This window comes from Heptranchias perlo, chromosome 34, assembly GCF_035084215.1.
Source record: "Heptranchias perlo isolate sHepPer1 chromosome 34, sHepPer1.hap1, whole genome shotgun sequence".
Lineage (NCBI taxonomy): Eukaryota > Metazoa > Chordata > Chondrichthyes > Hexanchiformes > Hexanchidae > Heptranchias > Heptranchias perlo.
In genome coordinates, this window is record NC_090358.1 from 851,505 (window position 1) to 878,238 (window position 26,734).

The 26,734-nt window shown below is 42.9% G+C and overlaps 1 protein-coding gene across 2 annotated transcripts in view; it reads left to right on the forward strand.

Moving 5' to 3' along the window:
• The window catches only part of trpm7 (transient receptor potential cation channel, subfamily M, member 7), a 146,499-nt gene that overhangs the window by 104,703 nt on the left and 15,062 nt on the right, over positions 1-26,734 (forward strand). For both annotated transcript variants that reach the window (XM_067971209.1, XM_067971210.1), the window contains 12 exons: positions 626-813; positions 1,517-1,649; positions 5,518-6,251; positions 7,625-7,719; positions 7,803-7,908; positions 11,571-11,656; positions 14,861-14,901; positions 16,148-16,173; positions 18,821-18,874; positions 19,212-19,262; positions 19,353-19,418; positions 21,783-22,066. In XM_067971209.1, the coding sequence (XP_067827310.1) occupies positions 626-813; positions 1,517-1,649; positions 5,518-6,251; positions 7,625-7,719; positions 7,803-7,908; positions 11,571-11,656; positions 14,861-14,901; positions 16,148-16,173; positions 18,821-18,874; positions 19,212-19,262; positions 19,353-19,418; positions 21,783-22,066 (1,864 nt within the window). The remainder of the gene's footprint in view (positions 1-625; positions 814-1,516; positions 1,650-5,517; positions 6,252-7,624; positions 7,720-7,802; positions 7,909-11,570; positions 11,657-14,860; positions 14,902-16,147; positions 16,174-18,820; positions 18,875-19,211; positions 19,263-19,352; positions 19,419-21,782; positions 22,067-26,734) is intronic.

The window sequence follows — 26,734 nt, forward strand, 5'->3', positions numbered from 1 at the left end:
AAGCTTTTGGTCACCTCCTAATCTCTCCTCCTTTTCTTCATTGTCCATTTTCCTCCTACCTCTGAAATGCTTTGTTTACTATATGAATGCAGCTTATTGTACTGCATGTTTTGGTGCAGTGCAAAATATCCTTAACTTATTTTTATATAGCATTTTTTTAATGTAGAAAAAGGCCTCAAGGCACGAGGGAAAATGGACGTCGAGCCAAAAAAGGAAAGATTAGATGGAGTGACCAGAAGTTTGATCAAACAGATTGAGTTTAAGAAGATTCTGGAGAGCAAGATGGATGCCTGAAGGTGTTTAGGGAAGGAATTTCAGGGAGTGGGAGCTAGGCAGCTGAAGAAACAATCACCAATGGGGTGAAGAGGGGGGTATTCACAAGGCAGCTCTGATGTTTGAGTGGGGCATCGTATTGTTTAATCAATAAACTTGGAGACAATTTGAACACTCACCTAATATTTAAACCTTTTAATTAAAAGCATTTTTGGTTCCATGTTCAATTAAACTTTTCCAAATGCAAAATGATTGTCCTAAAACTTCTCAAATGATGCTTAAATAGTCAAAACTTGTTGTTTCAAAATTTCAATAAATTGTGGAAGTAACTTTCTTATTTTCTATATTTCAGCAATGTGTATTTCCAAGTGAAGGCTATTTCAAACATTGTATGGAAATATCAACGGTACCACTTTATCATGGCATATCATGAAAAACCCGTTCTACCACCTCCTCTCATCATTCTAAGCCACTTTGCTTTATTGATCTCTCACTTTTGCCGACAAGGAAAAAAACGTGACCGAGGTCAAGGCGGGCCAAGTAAGAAGAACTTTCACACCACCAACTGTGCACTGTAGCTGAATGTGTTTTCCTGCAATTTGCAGTTTGCGTTTGAGACGTCTCCTTGCAAACACCTGTTGGCATCAAAATGTTTGCAGTTCTGAGAAATAGATTTTAGTAAATATTTCACAAGACCATCATTCACGAGCCTCCGCATGTGACCTTTTGTGACTCAGACCCTACATAAATCTTGGCCCATCTTCACAAAATTAGTTTTGCTTCAATTCCTGCTCCTCCCCCTCTCCCTGTGAGAGAGTAAGTAGGCCACACTGCTTTTGTTCAATATCTCCTTTCAGCAGAGTTTTGTTTTTTTTAGTTGGTGCTTTCACAAATGTTTCATGTTTTTCTCCCCCCCCCCCCCCCCCCCCCCCCACCCCCGGCAAACAAAAAGAGAAAAATTCTTGTTTATCATTTTGGCTTCTAGAAGTTAAGAGTAGCCTTCAACTATTGGTTCTCTCCCATGCTGAGGATGTCCTGACCTTCCCTTGACAGCACGGCCTAAAACTTATCCTGGGCATTAATCTGCATCCTACTACCCTAAGCTCAACAAATATTAGACCACAGATTCTCAAAGATACGACATAGGAGTAAAGGCTTTTAAATTACATTAATAAATGTTACTTTCTGTGGCAAATTTGAAGTAAACTGTACAGATCTCATCTGCTTATCCTGTTTTTTTCAGAATTGTTTGTAAGTGAGGAAGACCAGAAAAAATTGCATGACTTTGAAGAGCAATGTGTGGAGAAGTACTTCCATGAGAAGGAGGATCGGTTTCATTCAGGTAGTGAGGAACGAATTCGGGTGACCTCTGAAAGGTATGGCGTTTAATTTTATGGAACCATAGTACCACTTGTAGCACTCTTGGGAAATGTGCGCCTAGGTTTTGATTCAAATTAATAATGTGCACAGTTATCAGACTCGTACCTCAAATCGCTTCATGTACAGTGAATTATTTTGAAGTGCAATGACTGTTGTGAAGGCAAATTTGGCTGCCGTTCTGTGCACAGCAAGGGCTATAAACAGCAATGAGATGAAAGATCACTTAATCTATTTTGGAGGTGTTTGTTGGCTGAGGACAGAATGTTGGCTAGGATATCGAGAATTCCCTGCTCTTCAAATTGTATGGGCAGGCGGAAGAGGGCCCCGATTTAACATCTCATCTGACGGTCTGACTTGCAATACAGAAATAGAACATCGTTGAAATATAGTTTAGTTTAATAGTAACTTCATTAAAATTTGTATTCACTCCAAGTTTATGACTTATAATATAATCTTGATGGCATTATGTCCTTGCTGAGATCAACTGTGCATCCCTAGAAAGAATGTTCTGTGCATAATGGAATATCTTAACTTTTTCCTCAAGGGGGCCTTAATGTTTTTCCAGAAGGATTTAAAGACTCAAAAGTCGAAGCCCATAATCTAAAGCATTGTTTTCATAACTGATATTTTTAATCTACTATTTAAGGATTCTAGAGCAGTGGGTGAGGTGATCATACGTGATATGAATCTTGTGTATTTAAACTGTACTTGCTACTTTACACTATAATATGTGCAGCAGGGATAAAGCTGAGTTTAATTGGTAAGATTTTCTGGATATTGCATGTTGTGTTTTTAGTATGAAGTGGCAATAAAGCGAATAGAATGTTGGGTTTTATTTACCAAATTAGTTGAATTCAAATCCCCAGAAGTCGTGCCAAAGCCCTAGCCAAACTACATTTAGAATACTGTGTACACTTCTCGCTGCAACGTAAGAAGGTTGTCCAAGCTCTAGAAGGAATGATGCTAATCCCCAGTGTTGGGAAGAAGTAAAATTAAATGGAAGCAAAAACAAACACTGCAGATTTTGCTAGATTATAGAACTCTAATTACAGTCCTTCCTTCATAACACGTCTTTGAGTTCTGACCATAATGTTACAATTTTAGTTTGGCCCAGTGTCTGTGATGCAAAGTTTATCACAGACAAGCGCCCACAGCTCTCCTTGGCAATCTCCAGCAGTAGAGCAAGTGGGGAACTGGGGAACATCTCCAGTATTTATTTCTGCAGCAGCTGGGCTCATATATTAGGGCACTACATACTTATTTTAGAGTGGTAGCTATTTATTGTCTTGTATACATTACATAAATTGTGTTTATATTTTAATGCTTGCAGGACCAGTGTTTTTAATATGGAATTAAGTTTAGAATCTGCATGTTTTTTTAAAAAAAAGAATAAAAATATTATAACCTGAGGGAGCCCTTGTCCACAATGTGTCCTTCATCCTAGAAAAACTGGATACATGTTTATAATCCATTTATAAATTTACACGGCTGTGATCTTTTCCTATATTTGGATTAATTTGCAAATGCTTTTGAAAAACTTTCATTTCATTGGGGATCGAGAGGTGCAGCGATCACTCTCTAATTGAGTGTTTTGAGTTTCCATCATCTCCCTTTCTCCTCTTTATCTTTTTCATTTTTTTCTCTCATTCTTGCCAGACACTACCCCGTGGAAAGGAGTAGAGGTAAAGAAAGAACTGGTAGGTTACCTGCCGCCCTCCCACCCCCCCCCCCCCAACGCCACTCAAATAGCCATTGGCAGGTGTGTGAGCATACCCAGATAACCTGGGATCAGGTTCCACACGTAAACTTGAGGGCACCCAGCTCTACCTCTCCTCCATCTGTCTCAATCTTTCCACTGCCTCTGAGTTAGATGAGCCCACAATTTTCTTCAGATAAACATTGGGAAGACCAAAGCCATCATCTTCGACCCTCGCCACAAACTCCGTGCCTTTGCCACTGATTCCATCCCTCTCCCTGCCACTATCTCAGTTTGAACCAGACTGTTCGCAACCTTAATGTGGTGCTTAACCTTAGTACAGTTGTACAGGGCTTTAGTGAGACCTCATCTGGAGTACTCTGTACAGTTTTGGTCTCCTTATCTAAGAAAGAATATACTTGCCTTGGAGGCGGTGCAACGAAGGTTCACTAGAATGATTCCTGGGATGAGAGGGTTGTCCTATGAGGAGAGATTGAGTAGAATGGGCCTATACTCTCTGGAGTTTAGAAGAATGAGAGGTGATCTCATTGAAACATATAAGATTGTGAGGGGGCTTGACAGGGTAGATGCTGAGAGATTGTTTCCCCTGGCTAGAGTGTCTAGAACTGGGGGACATAGTCGCAGGATATAGGGTCGGCCATTCAAGACTGAGATGAGGAGGAATTTCTTCACGCAGAGGGTTGTGAATCTTTGGAATCCTCTACTCCAGAGGGCTGTAGATGCTGAGTCATTGAATATATACAAGGCATAGATGGATAGATATTTGGACTCTAGGGAAATCAAGGGATATGGGGATCGAGCAGGAAAGTGGAGTGGAGGTTGAAGATCAGCCATGATCTGATTGAATGGCAGAACAGGCTCAAGGGGCCGTATGGCCTACTCCTGCTCCTATTTCTTATGTTCAGCAGCAAGTTAAGCTTCTGGCCCTATATCCTCTCCATCACAAAGACAGCCAACTTCCACCTCTGTAACATTCCCCGTCTCCGCCCCTGCCTCAGCTCATCAGCTGCTGAAACCCTCATCCATGCCTTTGTAACTTCCAGACTTGCCTATTCCAATGCTGTCTTGGCCAGCTTCCCATCCTGCACCCTCCGTAAACTTCAGCTCATCCAAAACTCTGTTCCCCGTATCCTATCGCACACCAAGTCATGACCATCTATTACACCTGTTATTGCTGACTCACATTAGCTCACCCAATGCCTCCAATTTAAAATTCTCATCATTGAGTTTAAATCCCTTCATGGTCTTGCCCTTCCTTATCTCTTTAACCTTCTTAAGTCCTACAATCCCCACCACCCTCCCCGAGCTTTCCGTTCCTCCGACTCTGGCTTTAAACTAGAAAGAGTGCAGAAAAGATTTACTAGGATGCTACCGGGACTTAATGGTTTGACTTACAGGGAGAGGTTAGACAGACTGGGACTTTTTTCCCTCGAGAGTAGGAGGTTAAGGGGTGATCTTATAGAAGTCTATAAAATAATGAGGGGCATAGATAAGGTCGATAGTCAAAATCTTTTCCCAAAGGTAGGGGAGTCTATAACGAGGGGGCACAGATTTAAGGTGAGAGGGGAGAGATACAAAAGGATCCAGAGGGGCAATTTTTTCACTCAAAGGGTGGTGAGTGTCTGGAACGAGCTGCCAGAGGCAGTAGTAGAGGCGGGTACAATTTTGTCTTTTAAAAAGCATTTGGACAGTTTCATGGGGAAGATGGATATCGAGGGATATGGGCCAAGTGCAGGCAATTGGGACTAGCTTAGTGGTATAAACTGGGCGACATGGACATGTTGGGCCGAAGGGCCTGTTTCCATGTTGTAAACTTCTATGATTCTATGATTCTATTTATGCACATCCCTCCTCTCTTTGTCCCACCATTGGTGGATGTGCTTTCAGCCGCCTTGGCTGTAAGCTCTGGATTCCTTCCCTTAAACCCCTCTGCTTCTGCAACTTCCTCTCCTTTAACACCCTATCTCTTTGACCAAGCTTTTGTTCACCTCCTTTAGCTTGGCATCCATTTATTTCTGATTAAGCATCTCTGAAGCACCTTGGGGTATTTTTCTACTTTTAAAGATATTGACATTATAGATCTTCACACATAATTTCGTTCAATATGAAGTAAATGAGTTGATTCTTCTGTTTCCCTTTCTCTTTAGAGTTGAAAATATGTCCATCCAATTAAAAGAAGTAGGTGACCGTGTAAATTATATAAAGCGTTCATTGCAAACATTGGACGGTCAAATTGGGCACCTGCAGGACCTGTCGGCTCTTACAGTGGACACGTTGAAAGCACTGACTGCTCAGAAAGCTTCTGAGGCCACAAAGGTGCACAATGAAATTACTCGCGAACTTAGCATTTCAAGAAATCTAGGAGATAATCTTTCTGACGTCCCACTCAAAACTTCACTAAAAATGAAGCAAAGCATTGGAACATATTTTGGCTCCTCCTTTCCTCAGCGAGGGATGGACACTGGTGATTCTATATGTGCTGATGGTTCTCTTCAAGACTACATCAATACTTCCCAAAGAGAGGTGTTGTACCGGAAATGTGGTCAAGATTTGCTTCCAGGTTCCCAGAGGAATGAACTGAATGTTCAAGAGGCTGGTTCCTCAGGCTGTGCCTTATTACCAAATGCAGCATCTCCCTCTGAACTTCAACATAGAGGCCATATTGGGCTGGGGAAAACCCAATCCCTGACCAGTGATCAGAAACCAGGACAGTCGTCCCACAGCATACCCAATCTCTCCTCCCCATCTGCCAAATTCTTTGTTAGTACCCCATCTCAGCCAAGTGGCACAAGCCAGCTGGAGCTTGTGCCAGATTCAGTCGACTCAGTTAAAACTGGTGGAGATGCTGATGGCAGTTCTGTTGAATTTGGGGCCTTTGTTGGTAAGTATAGTGAAGTTGTTTGTGCTTTACCTGAAGAAATTTGCTGCTGTCCTTCTCATCCCGCTTGCAGCTTCTGTTGTCATGCTGCCACCACAGCTTGCTTTGAGACTGAAGGATATTTCAACCACGCATTCATTGACACTGAGAGTAGCACAAACACTGATAACAGTAATGACCGAAGCACTGAATATAATCTGAGCACCATGCATGACTTTGAGAACCAGTTTCAAAAGAGAGGACCTCTGCAAGTGGGCAAGTTGCCATCAACCACCATATCCAATAAAGAAACCCATGAACGATACAGAAAAGGGCAAAGAGATTTGGACGATTACTTCATACAGGCAATCGAATTGCGTGGTCAACATATTAACATTGGGAACTGTGCAGGACTGCTGAGTGACCTGTGGAACAAAACCCAATTGAGAGGTTTGAGCTCCTGTACCACTGTAACTTGCGGGACCTCTGCTGGTTGCAGGTGACTTCATTGTTGGTGCATTGCTTGGGCCTCTCCTTGGTTTTATTTGCCCTTCTCTTTCTCCTATGTTTTGGTTGCCACAATAAGACACCACCACTGTATCCTGTTTCCCCAGCTTAGTAACATTATGTCCAAATCCTCTCTCAAGAATGTCTCCGATTTGTACCTCAGCCCTATGCTTGGTTTTCAGCAATTGTGAAAGTTTCCATACTTTGGTCATTGTCTAATTTGCCTTTACAAAGTCATGGTCGTTGGATGGGCCTAATTGCTGAGGTTGAACCTGGTGGGGTAGAAGGTTTGATGGTGTTTACTGAAAACCCTTTCTTTTAAATTTGAAACCTGTTTTGTGCTGAAGTTAAACAACATCCAAATTCACATCTTCAGCACTTAGCTATTTTTTCTTAATTCGGTGTGGAGAAAGTGCAGCGATGCCTTGTAATGTCAGTCTAATTTATAGAGACTGTTTTAAAAAGATGAATTTTCCAAGCTTTAGATTTGACATCTGAGGTTTCAGGAAAGTCGAGTGGACTGATCAGTGGAAGTTAGAGCCAAGTTATATTTAACTCAGTCTTGCTTATGTGAATGGGAAATCAAATGATAGTTTAATTGGAAAGGGTTTATTGATTGGAATGTGCAAATTTAGAGTATTAAAAATTTAAGCCAATTGGTATAAAATACATATTTCTTTATCAAAATTTTTTTTACAATTGGTAAAATGACGTTTACATGTCTAATTGCATTGCAGTCTACTGTGAATTTTATTGGGCACGTGGTGTGTGAGGTCAGATCAGAAACGTTTCAAAGTTGCATGTACTTTACTAACATTTCCTTTGTATTGTCAGTTTGTTAGCATCCACAAAATGAATTTTGTGTTAATCTAAAGATGTGTCTACTTTAGGCCACAAGGACAACTTGGAGCTGCCAAAATCAGGGACAAAGGAAGCAATAAAGTTGAAAGAGCAGAAATCAACTGTGGGAGCCATTCATGCTTTGGTACACTTTCAGATGTGCTTTTTTAGCCCTTTTTCATCTTGTGGCTCTATGAAATGTATATTAATACCACCTGTCTTTACTAGGGAGTTCATCATGGTCATCATTTGAGAGCAGTGAACTCTTATGCTGGATTTGCTGAGCTTCACGCCGATCATTTGACTTCTGGTACATCTGCTCAAGCGGTTTCTTGTAAGTTTGCAACTCTCCAGGAAAGCTGTTACTAAGATATCCCTTTCTGCTTGGAGGGTGCCCCATACTGACGTTTCCAGCAAGTAGTTAGAAGCACTACCTGAACTGTGAATGTTTAATAATTGGAGGTGTGGTGGTAATATGATTGGGATCAACTTTGTCAAACTAAAGCTTTTGCTACCAAGAGCTAGGTAACTATGATTCAAACTAGGCTGTTTAATGGTATCCTAGCAATGTAAATTGATGTTACATGACCGAGTGGTCAGTTCTTGATCTCCGTCCACCGTTTGGAATGGTGGAATTGGAGACGAGTCGATCCATATTGCATTTGTACATTCCTCATTGTGGCACGAGTGGTAGTGTTGAAACGGGCCCTTTACCCTGACAGGAAATGGTATGAGAGCCTAAAGCAGAAGATGAATATAGCCTGCTTTATTTTATTGATGTTTGAGTATGTCAGGCCAAATTGACACAATCCCCATGTGACCCCCACAAGATGTGAATTTAACCAATCTGCTCCATTAATGTGCCTTGGATAGAAACAGATCCCTTCCCTCAACAAGACAGCAACTTATTTGAACTTCGATCCCTAACTAAAAACTGCCACCCTTTTCATAAAAGGAACTGCTCCAAAGAAATCCAAACCGTAACCAGTCCCCTGATCAGATATGACCCAACAATCACTGATCAACAGATGAACTGCCTGCGGCTAACCTGGGGCTGAGCGGGGATTGATGCGCCCGGGGCTGAGCGGGGATTCATGCACTGCCTGTGCTGGCCTGGGGCTGAGCGGGTATTTCATGCACTGCCTGTGCTGGCCTGGGGCTGAGCGGGGATTGATGCACTGCCTGTGCTGGCCCGGGGCTGAGCGGGGATTCATGCACTGCCTGTGCTGGCCTGGGGCTGAGCGGGGATTCATGCACTGCCTGTGCTGGCCTGGGGCTGAGCGGGGATTCATGCACTGCCTGTGCTGGCCTGGGGCTGAGCGGGTATTTCATGCACTGCCTGTGCTGGCCTGGGGCTGAGTGAGGATTGATGCACTGCCTGTGCTGGCCTGGGGCTGAGCGGGGATTGATGCACTGCCTGTGCTGGCCCAGGGCTGAGCAGGGATTGATGGACCTGTTGCTGGCCCGGGGCTGAGTGGGGATTCATGCACTGCCTAGGGCTGAGTGGGGATTCATGCACTGCCTGGGGCTGAGTGGGGATTCATGCACTGCCTGTGCTGCCTGGGGCTGAGTGGGGATTCATGCACTGCCTGTGCTGCCTGGGGCTGAGCGGGGATTGATGCACTGCCTGTGCTGGCCTGGGGCTGAGCGGGGATTGATGCACCTGTTGCTGGCCTGGGGCTGAGCGGGGATTGATGCACTGCCTGTGCTGGCCTGGGGCTGAGCGGGGATTGATGCACTGCCTGTGCTGGCCTGGGGCTGAGCGGGAATTGATGCACTGCCTGTGCTGGCCTGGAGCTGAGCGGGGATTCATGCACTGCCTGTGCTGGCCTGGGGCTGAGTGAGGATTGATGCACTGCTGTGCTGGCCCGGGGCTGAGTGGGGATTGATGCACCTGTTGCTGGCCTGGGGCTGAGCGGGGATTGATGCACTGCCTGTGCTGGCCTGGGGCTGAGCGGGGATTGATGCACTGCCTGTGCTGGCCTGGGGCTGAGCGGGAATTGATGCACTGCCTGTGCTGGCCTGGAGCTGAGCGGGGATTCATGCACTGCCTGTGCTGGCCTGGGGCTGAGCGGGGATTCATGCACTGCCTAGGGCTGAGTGGGGATTCATGCACTGCCTGTGCTGCCTGGGGCTGAGTGGGGATTCATGCACTGCCTGTGCTGCCTGGGGCTGAGCGGGGATTGATGCACTGCCTGTGCTGGCCTGGGGCTGAGCGGGGATTCATGCACTGCCTGTGCTGGCCTGGGGCTGAGCGGGGATTGATGCACTGCCTGTGCTGGCCCGGGGCTGAGTGGGGATTGATGCACCTGTTGCTGGCCTGGGGTTGAGCGGGAATTGATGCACTGCCTGTGCTGGCCTGGGGCTGAGCGGGGATTCATGCACTGCCTGTGCTGGCCTGGAGCTGAGCGGGGATTCATGCACTGCCTGTGCTGGCCTGGGGCTGAGCGGGGATTGATGCACTGCCTGTGCTGGCCTGGGGCTGAGCGGGGATTCATGCACTGCCTGTGCTGGCCTGGGGCTGAGTGAGGATTCATGCACTGCCTGTGCTGGCCTGGGGCTGAGCGGGGATTCATGCACTGCCTGTGCTGGCCTGGGGCTGAGTGAGGATTCATGCGCTGCCTGGGGCTGAGCGGGGATTCATGCACTGCCTGTGCTGGCCTGGGGCTGAGTGGGGATTCATGCACTGCCTGTGCTGGCCTGGGGCTGAGCGGGGATTGATGCACCTGTTGCTGGCCTGGGGCTGAGCAGGGATTCATGCACTGCCTGTGCTGGCCCGGGGCTGAGCGGGGATTGATGCACTGCCTGTGCTGGCCTGGAGCTGAGCGGGGATTCATGCACTGCCTGTGCTGGCCTGGGGCTGAGCGGGGATTCATGCACTGCCTGTGCTGGCCTGGAGCTGAGCGGGGATTGATGCGCCCGGGGCTGAGCGGGGATTCATGCACTGCCTGTGCTGGCCTGGGGCTGAGCGGGGATTCATGCACTGCCTGTGCTGGCCTGGGGCTGAGCGGGGATTCATGCACTGCCTGTGCTGGCCTGGGGCTGAGCGGGGATTCATGCACTGCCTGTGCTGGCCTGGGGCTGAGCGGGGATTCATGCACTGCCTGTGCTGGCCCGGGGCTGAGCGGGGATTCATGCACTGCCTGTGCTGGCCTGGGGCTGAGCGGGGATTCATGCACCTGTTGCTGGCCTGGGGCTGAGCGGGGATTGATATTCTTTACTGTTCCTGAGTGTGGACCTGATGCTAGAATGTAACTCAAGTTCAATATTGGTTGGGACTCAAGTTGCCTTGGTGGCAGATGATGGGTCGTGGATCCATTGAATCTGCAATCCTTTCCAGCTGGCACACCTGATGTGGGCGACTCCATGAGTCTATTTTTTCAGCAACAAAGCTGAGAATATCTGAGATGTTAACATTTTTGTCTTTTTGGAGTAGAAAGAGTAGTTCAAATTAAACATATTCTGCCCCCTTGCCTGGAATACTCCAGTTTGTACATTAAACTTGCGATTGAATAGTACTAAAGAACTTAATGTACTGTAGCAGGTAGGTAGTTTAGTAAGGAACAAGGCTAGATAAATTATATCTGGCCTTTGTGCAAATTAGTTACTAAAATTTGATTTACATGCAAGTGGTTTTGAATCTAATGACTTTTTACTATGGATGTATGTGAATGGCAAAGTATACTTTGTTAATATATTTGGTTATCATATCTACACCCATTACTGCCATGTACAGGATGTGCAGTGTTTACTTTTTACAGTGTCTAGCAACTTCTATTTGCTTTGCTGAAGAAAGGTCACAGAAATGCTTTGACATTAGGAAGTTTATTGGCCTGTGAAGTGCTTGGATATATGCCAACTTAATTGTATATTAGGGTCTTCAGATTCCTTCCTCCAGCTTTTAAAGATGAGGAAATGCTCGTAATATTGAAGCCCTTTACAATAAGAACAGTCTTTATAGTGTTAACTTTATTCTGCTTTTTCTGTTTACTTCAGTACAAGGTAGGGGTGGTAAAGACTGGATCAGGGCCTCAGCTGAAGATATAACATTCCACCGGGAGGATTCAAAGGCTTCCCTGCTGGTCAGTCTGATTTTGTACCTGCTATCAATTAATGTCTGTAATGTGGCTGATTAGGAATGTTATTGGATCCCAGGGTTTTGTATGATTTTTTTTTTTTGCTTCCATACATTGGAAACTATCACACTTCTTGCTCTTACCTCTGCAGAATAAATTAGCTTTATAGCACATCAATTGGTTCACCCTATATTTGGTATTCAGATAGGGTAGTCCTCAAACCATACTTTGGGGAAGTTGTTTTTCATTTATTTCAGGAAATTATGCAGTGTTGTTTACCTTTCACCACATGCTTCCTCTCTAGAGACAGTATTAGTTTTTGCTAGCTGCAGAGCTTGTTATTTTGGTAATGATGTTGGCTGTTGAGCAGTTATTTGTTTCACTTATATAAAAAAATAAACCCGTGATTAAACACTTTACTGAGCAATGGATGACTGCAGTGGAACATATTTCTTTTGCATTTAGTTGCATAAGGTAGAAGCACTTTCTACTTTTACAGTGACCACCTCTTGGGCTAATCAGCAAATTGTTTCTCTTGACTCGTTTTGCAAAACATCTACATTTTAAGGAGAAAGTGTCTGCTTTTCAAAGCATTATTGTCTTAATCTGATAGACCAGGATGATGCTTCTAGGCCTCAAAATTAAGTCTGAATTCTTTCATTTTATGTACAACATTGGTATAAATCATTCTTGTGATGAGATTGAACAAAAATGTGGTTAGATTTCTTTCCTGTATTACAACCTTCCTCACTCTTTGAATATATTTCAGTCTCCATATATGGATTCCTAACTTTCTCTCTGACTGGGAGTGATCAAAGCTTTATATTACTTTTTTGATATGTATTTTGCCTCATTTCAACTCTTTGCCGCCTTTTCTAAACCAGCAGAGGTGTGATTTCAAAACCAAGCTTGGTTGTGAAACATTTGGGACATCTTGAAAACATAAGATGCTATATAAATGCTAATTCCTTCTTTCTCTGATATGACTAATGTAAAAATATGAACTCCCTTAAAAGTGTCCCCCATTAAGGTGATGGTTCAACTTCCATATACAAATGAGTACTCTTATGTTCAAGAAAATTGGGAAGAACAATTGAAAGATAATCTGCATTCTGAAACTTAATAAATACCAATACATCCCAGAAATTATGCAGTCAGATGCAGAGCAAGCTAACATCCAGTAAACGCTGCATTTTTACAATACTAATTAAGTTTCAAAGCAAGTCCTTAAAAGGACTAAAATAAGAGCACAAAATGTTCAAAACAAATAGAAACATAGGAACAGGAGTAGGCCATTCAGCCCCTCGTGCCTGCTCCGCCATTTGATAAGATCATGGCTGATCTGTGATCTAACTCCATAATGCTAGAATTCCCTCTCTACCTCTCTCTCTTCCTTTAAGACACTCCTTAAAACCTACCTCTTTGACCAACCTGTCCTAATACCTTTTTTTTATTCGTTCATGGGATGTGGCCGTCGCTGGCGAGGCCGGCATTTATTGCCCATCCCTAATTGCCCTTGAGAAGGTGGTGGTGAGCCACCTTCTTGAACCGCTGCAGTCCGCGTGTGAAGGTTCTCCCACAGTGCTGTTAGGAAGGGAGTTCCAGGATTTTGACCCAGCGACGACGAAGGAACGGCGATATATTTCCAAGTCGGGATGGTGTGTGACTTGGAGGGGAACGTGCAGGTGGTGGTGTTCCCATGTGCCTGCTGCTCTTGTCCTTCTAGGTGGTAGAGGTCGTGGGTTTGGGAGGTGCTATCGAAGAAGCCTTGGCGAGTTGCTGCAGTGCATCCTGTGGATGGTACACACTGCAGCCACAGTGCGCCGGTGGTGAAGGGAGTGAATGTTTAGGGTGGTTGATGGGGTGCCAATCAAGCGGGCTGCTTTGTCCTGGATGGTATCGAGCTTCTTGAGTGTTGTTGGAGCTGCACTCATCCAGGCAAGTGGAGAGTATTCCATCACACTCCTGACTTGTGCCTTGTAGATGGTGGAAAGGCTTTGTGGAGTCAGGAGGTGAGTCACTCGCCGCAGAATACCCAGCCTCTGACCTGCTCTTGTAGCCACAGTATTTATATGGCTGGTCCAGTTAAGTTTCTGGTCAATGGTGACCCCCAGGATTTTGATGGTGAGGGATTCGGCGATGGTAATGCTGTTGAATGTCAAGGGGAGGTGGTTAGACTCTCTCTTGTTGGAGATGGTCATTGCCTGGCACTTGTCTGGCGCGAATGTTACTTGCCACTTATCAGCCCAAGCCTGGATGATGTCCAGGTCTTGCTGCATGCGGGCTCGGACTGCTTCATTATTTGAAGGATTGCGAATGAAACTGAACACTGTGCAATCATCAGCGAACATCCCCATTCCTGACCTTATGATGGAGGGAAGGTCATTGATGAAGCAGCTGAAGATGGTTGGGCCTTGGACACTGCCTTGAGGAACTCCTGAAGCAATGTCCTGGGGCTGAGATGATTGGCCTCCAACAATCACTACCTTCTTCCTTTGTGCTAGGTATGATTCCAGCCACTGGAGAATTTTCCCCCTGATTCCCATTGACTTCAATTTTACTAGGGCTCCTTGGTGCCACACTCGGTCAAATGCTGCCTTGATGTCAAGGGCAGTCACTCTCACCTCACCTCTGGAATTCAGCTCTTTTGTCCATGTTTGGACCAAGGTTGTAATGAGGTCTGGAGCCGAGTGGTCCTTATGTGGCTCGGTGTCAAATTTTGTTTGAAAATCATTCCTATGAAGCACCTTGGGACGTTTTACTACACTAAAGGCGCTATATAAATGCAAGTTGTTGTTGAAGCACTGAGCAGCTCCGGCAGTATCGGTGGAGAAAGAAAGAGTTAACGTTTCAGGTCGATAACCTTTCATCAGAACTTGATGTTAGAGAGGAACAGCTTTTAAACAAGTAAGAAGCCAGGGAAATGGGAGCAGGAAAAGGGATAGAAGGGAGAGGTCTGTGATAGGGTCATGTTAACAAATGTAAGCCCAAGTTGTATTCTGGGAAAGGGGTTCTCTGCTTTAATATGTTCTTCCAGATTCATTTATTAATCTGTATGTTGCAGTATAACATAACTTTATACCCTGACACTGGATCTATGTACTGTATTAGTCACATGCCATGAGAACAAAGTCATAAAGCACATTGTGCTGTATACAGTTCTGGTGTGTTCATGCACATCGTGACCCTACCTTTTCTCTTTCTTTATAGGACCGTCTAGAAGACAAGCCTATTACAGCCAGTTGTCAAATGTAAGTGGATGGAATTTCATAGAATCAAAGAAATGACAGCATTCAACCTTTGCGCTATTCTGGGTATCGCTCGGTTTCCTTAAAGTACCAGTGTAAATAGCTGATGGGGTTTATCTCTTTTACAGTTGCAACATTCAATGATATTTACTTAATACTGTTTGCATACACCCACATGTGACTGCTGTAATCCCTGTTAACCTTCTGAGTACAGTTATTTTCCTGTCCTGTACTAGTGCCTGCCATGGCCATATCATTGTTAACTTTAATTTAGCAATTTGCAACATTTAACATGGTTTAAATAATGTAGTTAATATGGGCCATGCTATTTAGCACCTAACAAGTGAGGAACATTTAAGTGTAGGGAAAGGGAGTTTGTCCATTTTGGATTTTGTTTTTTTTTAAAACCATTTGGTTTGTAATGTTTGCTCTCTGATCGAGGGAATGGTGCATAGAGCTGGGAGAACTGAAAAAAATGAAAAATCTATAAAAATGGGTACATCAAAATTATCTGGTTTCATTGGTGCAGCATTGTTCAAAAGGCTAGTTCAGATAGAAATGGTGCTCTACACCTGCTGGGCAGATTCTTCTGTGGGTAAGATCATGAATACTAGCTGTTAACTTGAATATAATATGTTGGAATCAGTTTCTATTATATAGCAGGTAAATTTCCCCACAAACTATTAGTATGTCCACTTTACTGAAGATAGGAAGTTATGTCAAATCTGCATCATTACATACTTAAACTATATGCAGTTGCTACATAGCCCTTGCCAAAAGTTGTGGTATTTACTGTCAGCTCCTTTTCCTCTTTAAAGTGCCTTCGGAACATTTTTCTACATTAAAGGTGTATCTAAATGCAGTTTGTTTGATAGCTTAGTTGCAGCGCTGCCTAAACATTGTTTCCATAAAGTAGGATCTGCTCTTCCTGTAAAGTAGAAGTTGTTACAGCATACAAGGAATAAACATTTCCTAAAGAAATATCTAAAATCATGGGAATGTTCATTAACTGGCATAAGTGTACTACAGTGAAAAGTATCTAATGATGTACAAAATTCATGGGCACGGTTTGAATTACATCAATCAAATATACTCAATAGGAATTATTAAAACTTTAGTGTGAGCGTGACGCAGATTCAGCATATTAGCAAAACATGTTTACAGAATCAATTCACCATTTAAGTAATTCAAATTAAATTGGTTTTAAATCTTTTTGGCCAGATACAAACTATTTCTTTCTGTATTTTAGGGCTGCTGGTGAAGATGCCTTAAATGGTAAGTCTTAAATCCAAACTGAAATGCAAGTAATGTCATGTTTTCCAATAAATGGTTCATTTTAAGAATGCAGGTTATCTTAATCTCATACTCGCATAGCTAGATTGAAGCTTTTTTTTAAAGAAACCCTGTCTCAAAGCATTCACATGGTACTCTTGTTGTAAGGTTAAGTTATACTTTTTTTACAAGGCTATGAGCCTCGGCTTCTAACTCTCGTGTTTTGATTTTATGCAGTAGTGAGACACGTTAACCTGTAGGGCACACCTTTTTTTTTTCATTCGTTCATGGGATGTGGGCGTCACTGGCAAGGCCGGCATGTATTGCCCATCCCTAATTGCCCTCGAGAAGGTGGTGGTGAGCCGCCTTCTTGAACCGCTGCAGTCCGTGTGATGAAGGTTCACCCACAGTGCTGTTAGGAAGGGAGTTCCAGGATTTTGACCCAGTGACGATGAAGGAACGGCAATATATTTCCAAGTCGGGATGGTGTGTGACTTGGAGGGGAACGTGCAGGTGGTGTTGTTCCCATGTGCCTGCTGCTTTTGTCCTTCTAGGTGGTAGAGGTCGCAGGTTTGGGAGATGCTGTCGAAGAAGCCTTGGCGAGTTGCTGCAGTGCATCCTGTGGATGGTACACACTGCAGCCACAGTGCGCTGGTGGTGAAGGGAGTGAATGTTTAGGGTGGTCGATGGGGTGCCAATCAAACGGGCTGCTTTGTCTTGGATGGTGTCGAGCTTTTTGAGTGTTGTTGGAGCTGCACTCATCCAGGCAAGTGGAGAGTATTCCATCACACTCCTGACTTGTGCCTTGTAGATGGTGGAAAGGCTTTGGGGAGTCAAGAGGTGAGTCACTCGCCGCAGATTACCCAGCCTCTGACCTGCTCCTGTAGCCACAGTATTTATATGGCTGGTCCAGTTAAGTTTCTGGTCAATGGTGACCTCCCAGGATGTTGATGGTGGGGATTTGGCAATGGTATTGAAGTTGAATGTCAAGGGGAGGTGGTTAGACCCTCTCTTGTTGGAGATGGTCATTGCCTGGCACTTGTCTGGGGCGCGAATGTTACTTGCCACTTATCAGCTCAAGCCTGGATGTTGTCCAGGTCTTGCTGCATGCGGGCACGGACTGCTTCATTATCTGCCCAAACTACTTTGCACTCGTGCACCACATTCTGATGAATGCTAAATGGATTGATGATGCTGTATCATAGAAAGTTAGGGCACAGAAGAAGGCCATTTGGCCCATCGTGTCCGTGCCGGCCGAGAAAGAGCTATCCAGCTTAATCCCACTTTCCAGCACTTTGTCCGTAGCCTTGTAGGTAACGGCACATCAAGTGCACATCCAAGTACTTTTTAAATGAGTTGAGGGTTTCTGCCTCTACCACCCTTTCAGGCAGTGAGTTCCAGACCCCCACCACCCTCTAGGTGAAAAAACTTCTCCTCAGCTCCCCTCTAATCCTTCTACCAATTACTTTAAATCTATGCCCCCTGGTCACCCCTCTGCTAAAAGAAATAGGTCCTCCCTATCCACTCTATCTAGGCCTCTCATAATTTTAAATACCTCAATTAAATCACCCCTCAGCCTCCTCTGTTCCAATGAAAACAGCCCCAGCCTATCCAATCTTTCCTCATAGCTTAAAATTCTCCAGTCCTGGCAACATCCTTGTAAATCTCCTCTGTACCCTCTCTAGTGCAATTACATCCTTCCTGTAATGTGGTGACCAGAGCTGTATGCACTATTCAAGCTGTGACTTAACTAGTGTTTTATACAGTTCTAGCATAACTTCCCTGCTCTTATATTCTATGCCTCAGCTAATAAAAGAAAGAGCTGGTATAGAGCTTGAGTTGGTTAGTGTAAGAGAAACAGTGTATTGTGTTGATAATCAAAATCTTGTGTAAACCTAAGACCTAATTCCAATAAGCCTTTAACAACTAAGCACCTTACAATTTGTTTTCTGCTCTGTTAAGTAACTTGCCTTGCTCTGAAGGCATAATTGCATTCCTTTTGCAGTGAATTTTGGAACATGTCCCTTTCAAACACTTTAATCCTTTTCTTTCATTAGCTTTGTTTAATATCGCGACTCTGTTTCTGCATAACTCACTCACCCTATACAGGCAAAACATCACCAACCCGTTTCAAACAGATTATTCTACATGCCCAAGTAGTTTGGTAAAATGATCAGTCTGCCCTCAATGTGTGCACAGCATGTTTAAAATCTGTCTTAGATGTTGGGCAACACCGAAAGTACATGTAGAAGACCAGGTCATCCTACAGAGTTGTCGACTTTACAACAAACCTACTGAGACTTCTTCACTCTCGCTCAAAGGCCATGCGAATGCCCTTAGTTATAGTGACAGATGTAAGACTGGTTAACACCAGCGACCTCCTGCTTTGTTACTCCAAAGAAATGGCAGATTGCTTTGGTATCACTGTGTAAACCTGTTTATGCAATACCTGTACTAAAACATCAAATGATATGTAAAAGAGATTTAAAGTAACGTGCATTATTAAAAATATTGTTCTGTGATGTGAATGGCTTTAATGTAGTCTTGGGGTTCTGATGTGTTCCAAACCCCTCAATTTTACGACACTGTCCAGTGCGGTGATTTCATATATGTGTATATTTTAACAGTTTTTAATCACCATCTATTTCAGCACAACGCTTTTACAACGCTCATCAATCTCATGCGAGGCACAAGAAAATGGGAGGTGAGATATGCTGACCTTTTTTGTACCAAACATTGAGCTAAAATTTGTTGGCCATGGTTTATGCAACAAAACAGTAACAGCTTTTGAAGATTAAAGCCTTCAGAGAAAACCATAATCTTGTCCTGCTGTGACCATAACTAGTATTTATTGAAAGAAAACTTTTCTGCTGTTGCAAGAATCCTGTTAAATTTTATTTCAAAAGGATTAAACACCAAACGTTAATTCTGTAGAGCAGTTTATCTGCGAGTTACATTCATTTTTTTCCCCAGAGCAATTGTTTAAGTTCTGTAGTGTGGATACTCTTCCCAATCTTATTTTTTCCTCCTCTGCCTCTTAGTCATTGGTTCTCCTTTCAAGCCTGCACTGGATGTGAATGACTATTATTCAGGTCTGTATTACTAAACAAAACTACACATGCTTACAGTAATAAATGGCTCAGTTACTTGGCTAATGGTGAAATATGTGTATTTTTTAACAGCTGTTGAGAGGAACAATTTGATGAGGCTTTCTCAGAGCATTCCATTTACTCCTCTCCCAAACAGAGGTGAGTAGCATTAACCATGGAAACTACTGAAACTACAAACAACTGATCTCTATTGACCAGAATGTAATATGTTTGCACATTCATTCTAACTGACACATTCTACTGTTCCACACTCCACACCTTCTGCTAAGTATATAGACACTTCAGTATCTCTTCCAGGCAGCTCCCTGTGACTTGTATAAAAATAATCCCCATCAAAACATCTTGGAAAAATCAACACTTGCAATCTTTGATATCCTCAATCCTAAATTCATGCCTAAATGTTTTCAATGATCTGTTAATAATTTACTACTACTTTCTGTAAACTCTCATTTTCAATCAACTCTCAATTACCTTGCACACTTATCCATCAGATGGCAATGCGCTGTGTGTCACAAGTCATCTGTTTTCTTACCGTTCATTTGTAAGGTTTTTATGTGTACTGTATAGAGGTTGCAGACCGATGACTCCTTCCCGACCATCACCACCGCAGCTCAGTAAGCAAAGGCTAGAACATACACGAGCAGTTAGTGGGAATTTGCTGTCTGTCTTTTTCCCTGTCTGTGTAAAGCACCTTAACCTTGATTGGTACCTCTCCCAATAGTGTAGATAAACTTAAGTCATTCTGTGGGAAATTGTAGCTATGAATCCATAACTTCACAGTTCATGGTGGGGCACACTAGATCACCAATATATTGCTGTACAGTGTATTTTTTAACAGCCTTTAATTCCAGTATTGTTTGCTTTAGGTTATGCTGATAGAGAGAATTTTTTTTTCCCAAAAGACTATTCCAGTCAACCCAACTCAGCAGGTCTGTGTAGATTCATAACAGAAATGTGCAACATGCTCTTGGCAGCCTCCACCCATAATCAAAAGTATTAAATGATATCCAGTGCAGTAATTGGGATTACCTTTTGTTCTTTTTTAAAAAAAGAGACAATTGGTTTTATATTTTTCAATGCAACACAGGTTGTAGAAACATATAGGCTATCAGCCTTGACCCAGTTATATAAAAGAATGTATAAGTACCATGAACAAAGACTGATTTTACAAAGACTGACTCATTTCTGAGTCAGAAGGTAGTGGGTTTTAGACCCACTCCTGAGACTTGAGCACATAATCTAGGCTGACACTTCGGTACATTATTGAGGGAGTGCTACACTGTCAGAGGTGCCACCTGTCTGCCCTCTCAGGTGGACATAAAAGATCCCATGGCACTATTCAAAGAGGAGCAAGGAGATCTCCCAGTGTCCTGGTTAACATCAACACCACTAAAAACATATTAGCAGGTCATTTATCTCAATGCTGTTTGTGGGACTTTGCTTTGTGCAGTTTAGCTCCTGTATTTCCTTGCATTACAACAGTGACTGCACTTCAAAAGTATTTCATTGGCTCTGCAGTGCTTTGGATGTCCTGAAGTCATGAAAGATGCTATATAAATGGGAGTTTTTAAATTCTTGTGTTTAAAATATGCAGGATGAGCAAAGATGTAAATTATAGAGCTAATTATTCAAATTAAGATTTTTTTAATGGGAAATGTTGCTTCTTTATGAAGCGCCTACTCTACGTCTGCTGCCAAAGCACATGGCACATATGTTCTTATGTTCTTATATGTTGCTCATAGGGTGAAGCCACTGCGCCATTGGGAATTATGGAAATATATATTTTCATGCTATGAAAATCAGTATTCTATTTATAAGTACAACTAAAAGTAATTCCAAACTGATATTGTGAAATGTTGCTAGCATAATTCAAGTGGGTGTAGAAAACATCGACAGTGTCTACAGATAGCAAAAGTATCTTTTTGTTCATACCTTGGGCTATTTTGTCTGTAGTGAGAAAGCTCAGTTTAGAGCACCATCTACTGGAAGATAATTGCACAAGATTAACACGTTTTATATGTGTAATATTTGTTCGAATTAGGTCTGCCAATTCATAGAATTACAGAAAAATAACAGTGAATTCGCAACATGGGGATACTTTTTTAGAATATAGGTGAAGCGCAAAGGCCCATAATGCAGGATGATATGGTTTAAAAAAAAGAGAGAAGTGGTTATTAATTAATGCCAAGGTTGAGTTTTAAAAGTTGGCAGCTTGTTGGAAGGAGGATGGTAAGGATCTCACAGATTTGAGGTCCTTGGAAAGCATGTCTTTCAGTAGGACGTTTGTGATTTCAACGCAGAAGAAGCAGTGAGGCGAAAGTGTTTGAAGTATGGCATATTTGCAGTTTAGAAGGAACCAATGAAGAAAGTTGAGAGGAACAATGACCATAGTAGCATGAAATAGAGAAAGAGGGTCTGTTGCCTGCTTCCCTGCTGTTCCATTATAGCAGCGGGCCTGTTTTGAACTTTCTCACATTTTACATTTCTCCTCTTGTATTAAAGGTGAACCTGTGACAATATATAGGCTTGAGGAGAGCTCACCAAGCAGCCTGAACAATAGCATGTCTTCCTGGTCACAACAAGGGCGGTGTGCCAAGATTGAGTTCTTAAGCAAAGAAGAAATGGGTGGGGGATTGCGTCGAGCATTAAAAGTGGAATGTACATGGTCTGAGTTTGATATTCTAAAACCAGGCCAGCTGTATATTGTGAAATCCTTTCTTCCTGAAGTCGTGAACACATGGAAGAGAATCTACAAGGAAGATACTGTGTTACATCTGTGTCTGAAGGTAAATGCTCGTCACACTTTGGGATATCTATTTTTCCTTTCTTTTTTATGCTGTGAAGTGCTCCTTAACTCTTCCCCATGAAGTGATGCAGCTCTTTAAGCCATTTGAACTTTGTAACAGCAGCTGTTTGTATTTCCTTCTGAATATTTACAGCAAGTGATATAAAATAAGGTTTATATTCAGTGGCAGAGTTTACTTACAGAAAAAATGACTGGCCCAATTATTTATCGATTGAAAATGACATTTATCTAGTCAATGTTTTATAATTGCAATTTTTCATTTGGGGAATTTGGACGGACTGCTTTTTTTTTAAAAATGGGTTTCTGTAGAAGATCCCAAAGATGTTTGACTGAAAAATATTTGACTATTGAGAGAAGGACAGTAACCAATCCAGGGGTTTGTGGGTATCTGGTGCTTCTATATGGCATCGGTGTGAGATGAAATGTCCACTACATATAGGAAAATATGATCGACAGAGGGAGAGCGAACACTTTAGTTTTCCACTCAGTGTCCGTTGGGGATGGGGTGTTTGCTTTCTAAACGTTGTGTTACTGGAAAGTCTAGTTGCATAGAATAGAATTTGTGATCTGTAAATAGTGAGTGATTTTGTAGATGTGTAGGTCTTGCATACTGATGGGGGATGTTAGTGCTGGGAAATTAAACTCTTTTCTATTTCAGGCACGTATTGTTAGTATCAAGTATTCCCAGATCAGGTATAACCCAGCCAGAGGCAGAGTAAAGCTCCTTGTACTCAGCCCCAATGCTAGAAGAGCACCCCCTCCCGCACCATGTGACATTAATTCCTTTTACTACACCAGCCATCCTGTGGCCTTTTGAGTGGGATTGCCAGTTAGTGCTGAATTAGGGACAGTTTTGTGCTGTAGTCCAATGGCAACTGGGAACTGGACTGAGACTGATAAATACCACTTATCATAAGATAGTTGTATGGAAAAATCATTGGAAGAGAGCAAAGACGAGTAGGGTAATAAGCCTGTGGATTGGGAGAGATTTAGAAACCAACAAAGGATGACCAAAAAAATTGATAAAAAGAGAGAAAATAGAATGTGAAAGTAAAGTAGCAAGAAATATAAAAACGGATTATAAGAGCTTCTACAAGTATGTAAAAAAGAAGAGAGTAGCAAAAGTAAACGTTGGTCCCTTAGAGGCTGAGACAGGAGAAACTATAATGGGGAATCAGGAAATGGCCAATGCGTTAAACAAATATTTTGTATCTGTCTTCACAGTGGAAGACACAAAAAGCATACCAAAAATAATGGGAAACCAAGGGGTAAACGAGAGTGAGGAACTTAAAACAATTAATATCACTAGAGAAAAAGTACTGGACAAACTAATGGGACTAAAAGCCGACAAATCCCCTGGACCTGATGGCCTACATCTGAGGGTTCTAAAAGAGGTGGCTGCAGAGATAGTGGATGCATTGGTTGTCCAAAATTCTCTTGATTCTGGAACAGTCCCAGTGGATTGGAAAGTAGCAAATGTTACCCCGCTATTCAGGAAGGGAGGGAGAGAGAAAACAGGAAACTAGTTAGTCTGACATCAGTCGTCGAGAAAATGCTGGAATCCATTATTAAGGAAGTGGTAACAGGGCACTTAGAAAATCATAATATGATTAGGCAGAGTCAACATGGTTTTATGAAAGGGAAATCGTGTTTGACAAATTTATTAGAGCTTTTTTGAGGATGTAACTGGCAGGGTAGATAACTGGGAAACCAGTGGATGTCGTATATTTGAATTTTCAAAAGGCATTCGATAAGGTGCCACATAAAAGGTTGTTACACAAGGTAAGGGCTCATGGGGTTGGGGGTAATATATTAGCATGCATAGAGGATTGGTTAAAGGACAGAAAACAGTACTGCACTGTGTACAGTTCTGGTCACCCTATTATAGAAAGGATATTATTAAACTAGAAAGAGTGCAGAAAAGATTTACTAGGATGCTACCGGGACTTGATGGTTTGACTTATAGGGAGAGGTTGGATAGGCTGAGACTTTTTTCCCTGGAGAGTAGGCGGTTTCGGGGTGATCTTATAGAAGTCTATAAAATAATGAGGGGCATAGATAAGGTCGATAGTCAAAATCTTTTCCTAAAGGTAGGGGTGTCTATAACGAGGGGGCATAGATTTAAGGTGAGAGGGGAGAGAAACAAAAGGGTCCAGAGGGGCAATTTTTTCACTCAAAGGGTGGTGAGTGTCTGGAACGAGCTGCCAGAGGCAGTCGTAGAGGCGGGTACAATTTTGTCTTTTAAAAAGCATTTGGACAGTTACATGGGTTAGATGGGTATAGAGGGATATGGGCCAAGTGCAGGCAATTGGGACTAGCTTAGTGGTATAAACTGGGCGACATGGACATATTGGGCCGAAGGGCCTGTTTCCATGTTGTAAACTTCTATGATTCTAGTAGGGATAAGCAGATCATTCTCGGGTTGGCAGGCTGTAACTAGTGGGGTGCTGCAAGGATCAGTGCTTGGGCCTCAGCTATTTACAATCTATAATTAGTGACTTAGATGAAGGGACCCAGTGTAATGTATCCAAGTTTGCTGACGAAACAAAACTAGGTGGGAAAGTAAGCTGTGAGGAGGACAGAGTCTGCAAAGGGATATAGACAGGTTAAGTGAGTGGGCAGATGGAGTATAATGTGGGGAATTGTGAGGTTATTCACTTTGGTCGGAAGAATAGAAAAACAGAATATCTTTTAAATGGTGAGAAACTATTAAATGTTGGTGTTCAGAGAGACTTGGGGGTCCTCGTACAAGAAACACAAAAAGTTAGTATGTAGGTACAGCAAGGAATTAGGAAGGCAAATAGCATGTTGGCCTTTATTCCAAGACGGTTGGAGTACAAGAGTAAGGAAGACTTACTACAGTTATACAGGGCATTGGTGAGACCTCACCTGGAGTACTGCATACAGTTTTGGTCTCCTTATCTAAGGAAGGTTATGCTTGCCTTAGAGGTGGTGCAACGAAGGTTCACTAGATTGATTCCTGGGATGAGAGGGTTGTCCTATGAAGAGAGGTTGAGTAGAATGGGCCTATATTCTCTGGAGTTTAGAAGAATGAGAGGTGATCTCCTTGAAACACAAGATTCTGAGGGGGCTTAACAGGGAAGATGGTGAGAGATTGTTTCCCCTGGCGAGAGAGTCTAGAACTAGGGGACGTAATCGCAGGATACGGGGTCAGCCATTCAAGACTGAGATGAGGAATTTCATCATGCAGCGGGTTATGAATCTTTGGAATTCTCTGCCCCAGAGGGCTGTGGATGCTCAGTCATTGGTTATATTCAAGGCTGAGATCGATAGATTTTTGGACTCTAGGGGAATCAAGGGATATGGGGATCGGGCGGGAAAGTGGAGTTGAGGTCGAAGATCAGCCATGATCTGATTGAATGTCGAAGCAGGCCTGAGGGGCCGTATGGCCTACTCCTGCTCCTAATTCTTATGTTCTTATAAGACTTTTTAACCATGCATCTGATCAAACATGGTATTCATAGTAATAATCATATTGGTTATACATCAGATTTTGTGGCAAAATTTCTCAGGATGTTACTTAGAAATTGGACCACATAGTAAACAGTATTAGATGTAGCAATCCTAGGAAAATGTGATCCTGCCAAACACAGCACAACCTGTATATAAGAGGAAAAGCATACCACAACTGTGGACTGTAAATGTCAATGTATGCAAATAATTAAAAAGGAATTAGCAGTGCAGCAACTAGTGTAGAATCCTTTAAGGGAAAATGCTGGGGCTATATCCAGTTCAGCATAGTATCCTACGTAGAATCCAAAATATATAATCTTTTATGGAATATGAAACACTGGTACAAATTAAAGCATTGGTATTATCACTGTCAGGCAGCCCATAGAACTACTAAGCTGCTGCTGTTGCTATGGATGCTCCTAATATATGAGTGATGTGCAGATGTTTGCATACAGTTTGCAGCAGCAGCTATGAGTATTAATAGCATTAATGGTTATTGGTGAGTAATGGTTAATGGTAATGGTTATGGGTGTTAATGGTTATTGGTGAGTAGGTTGATAGCACTGTTGAAGACACCTCGCACCACTTTGTTGATTGAGAGTAGATTGATGGGGCAGTAATTGGCTGGATTGGATTTGTCCTGCTTTTTGTGGACAAGCTATGGGTATTAATGCCAAAACCATGGCATTCTATGCTGTGGCTGCTGACACTGGTGCATATTAATGTGAGGTTTGAGGTATCTAGATCCTCAGATCAACCAGGCTGCCATCAATTTCTTGATGAGATCTACTATAAGTGTGACCCATGGCTCATCGGTAGCCCTATGCTTTCAAGCTCCATTCCAGAGACCTGAGCACACAGTCTAGACTGACACTCCAGTGCAGCACTGCTGGAGGTGCCGTCTTTCGGATGAGACATTAAACCGCTTCCCCGTCTGCCCCCTCAGATGGACATAAAAGTTCCTATGACACTATTTGAAGTAGAGCTAGGTATCCTGGCCATCATTTATCCCTCCAGCAACATCACCAAAACAGATTATCTGGTCAGGTCATGTATCTCATTGCTGTTTGTGGGACCTTGCTGTACACATTGTCTGCCATGTTTCTCTTGCATTGCAACAATGACTACACACCAAAAAGAACTTCATTTTGAAACATTTTGGGACATCCTGAGG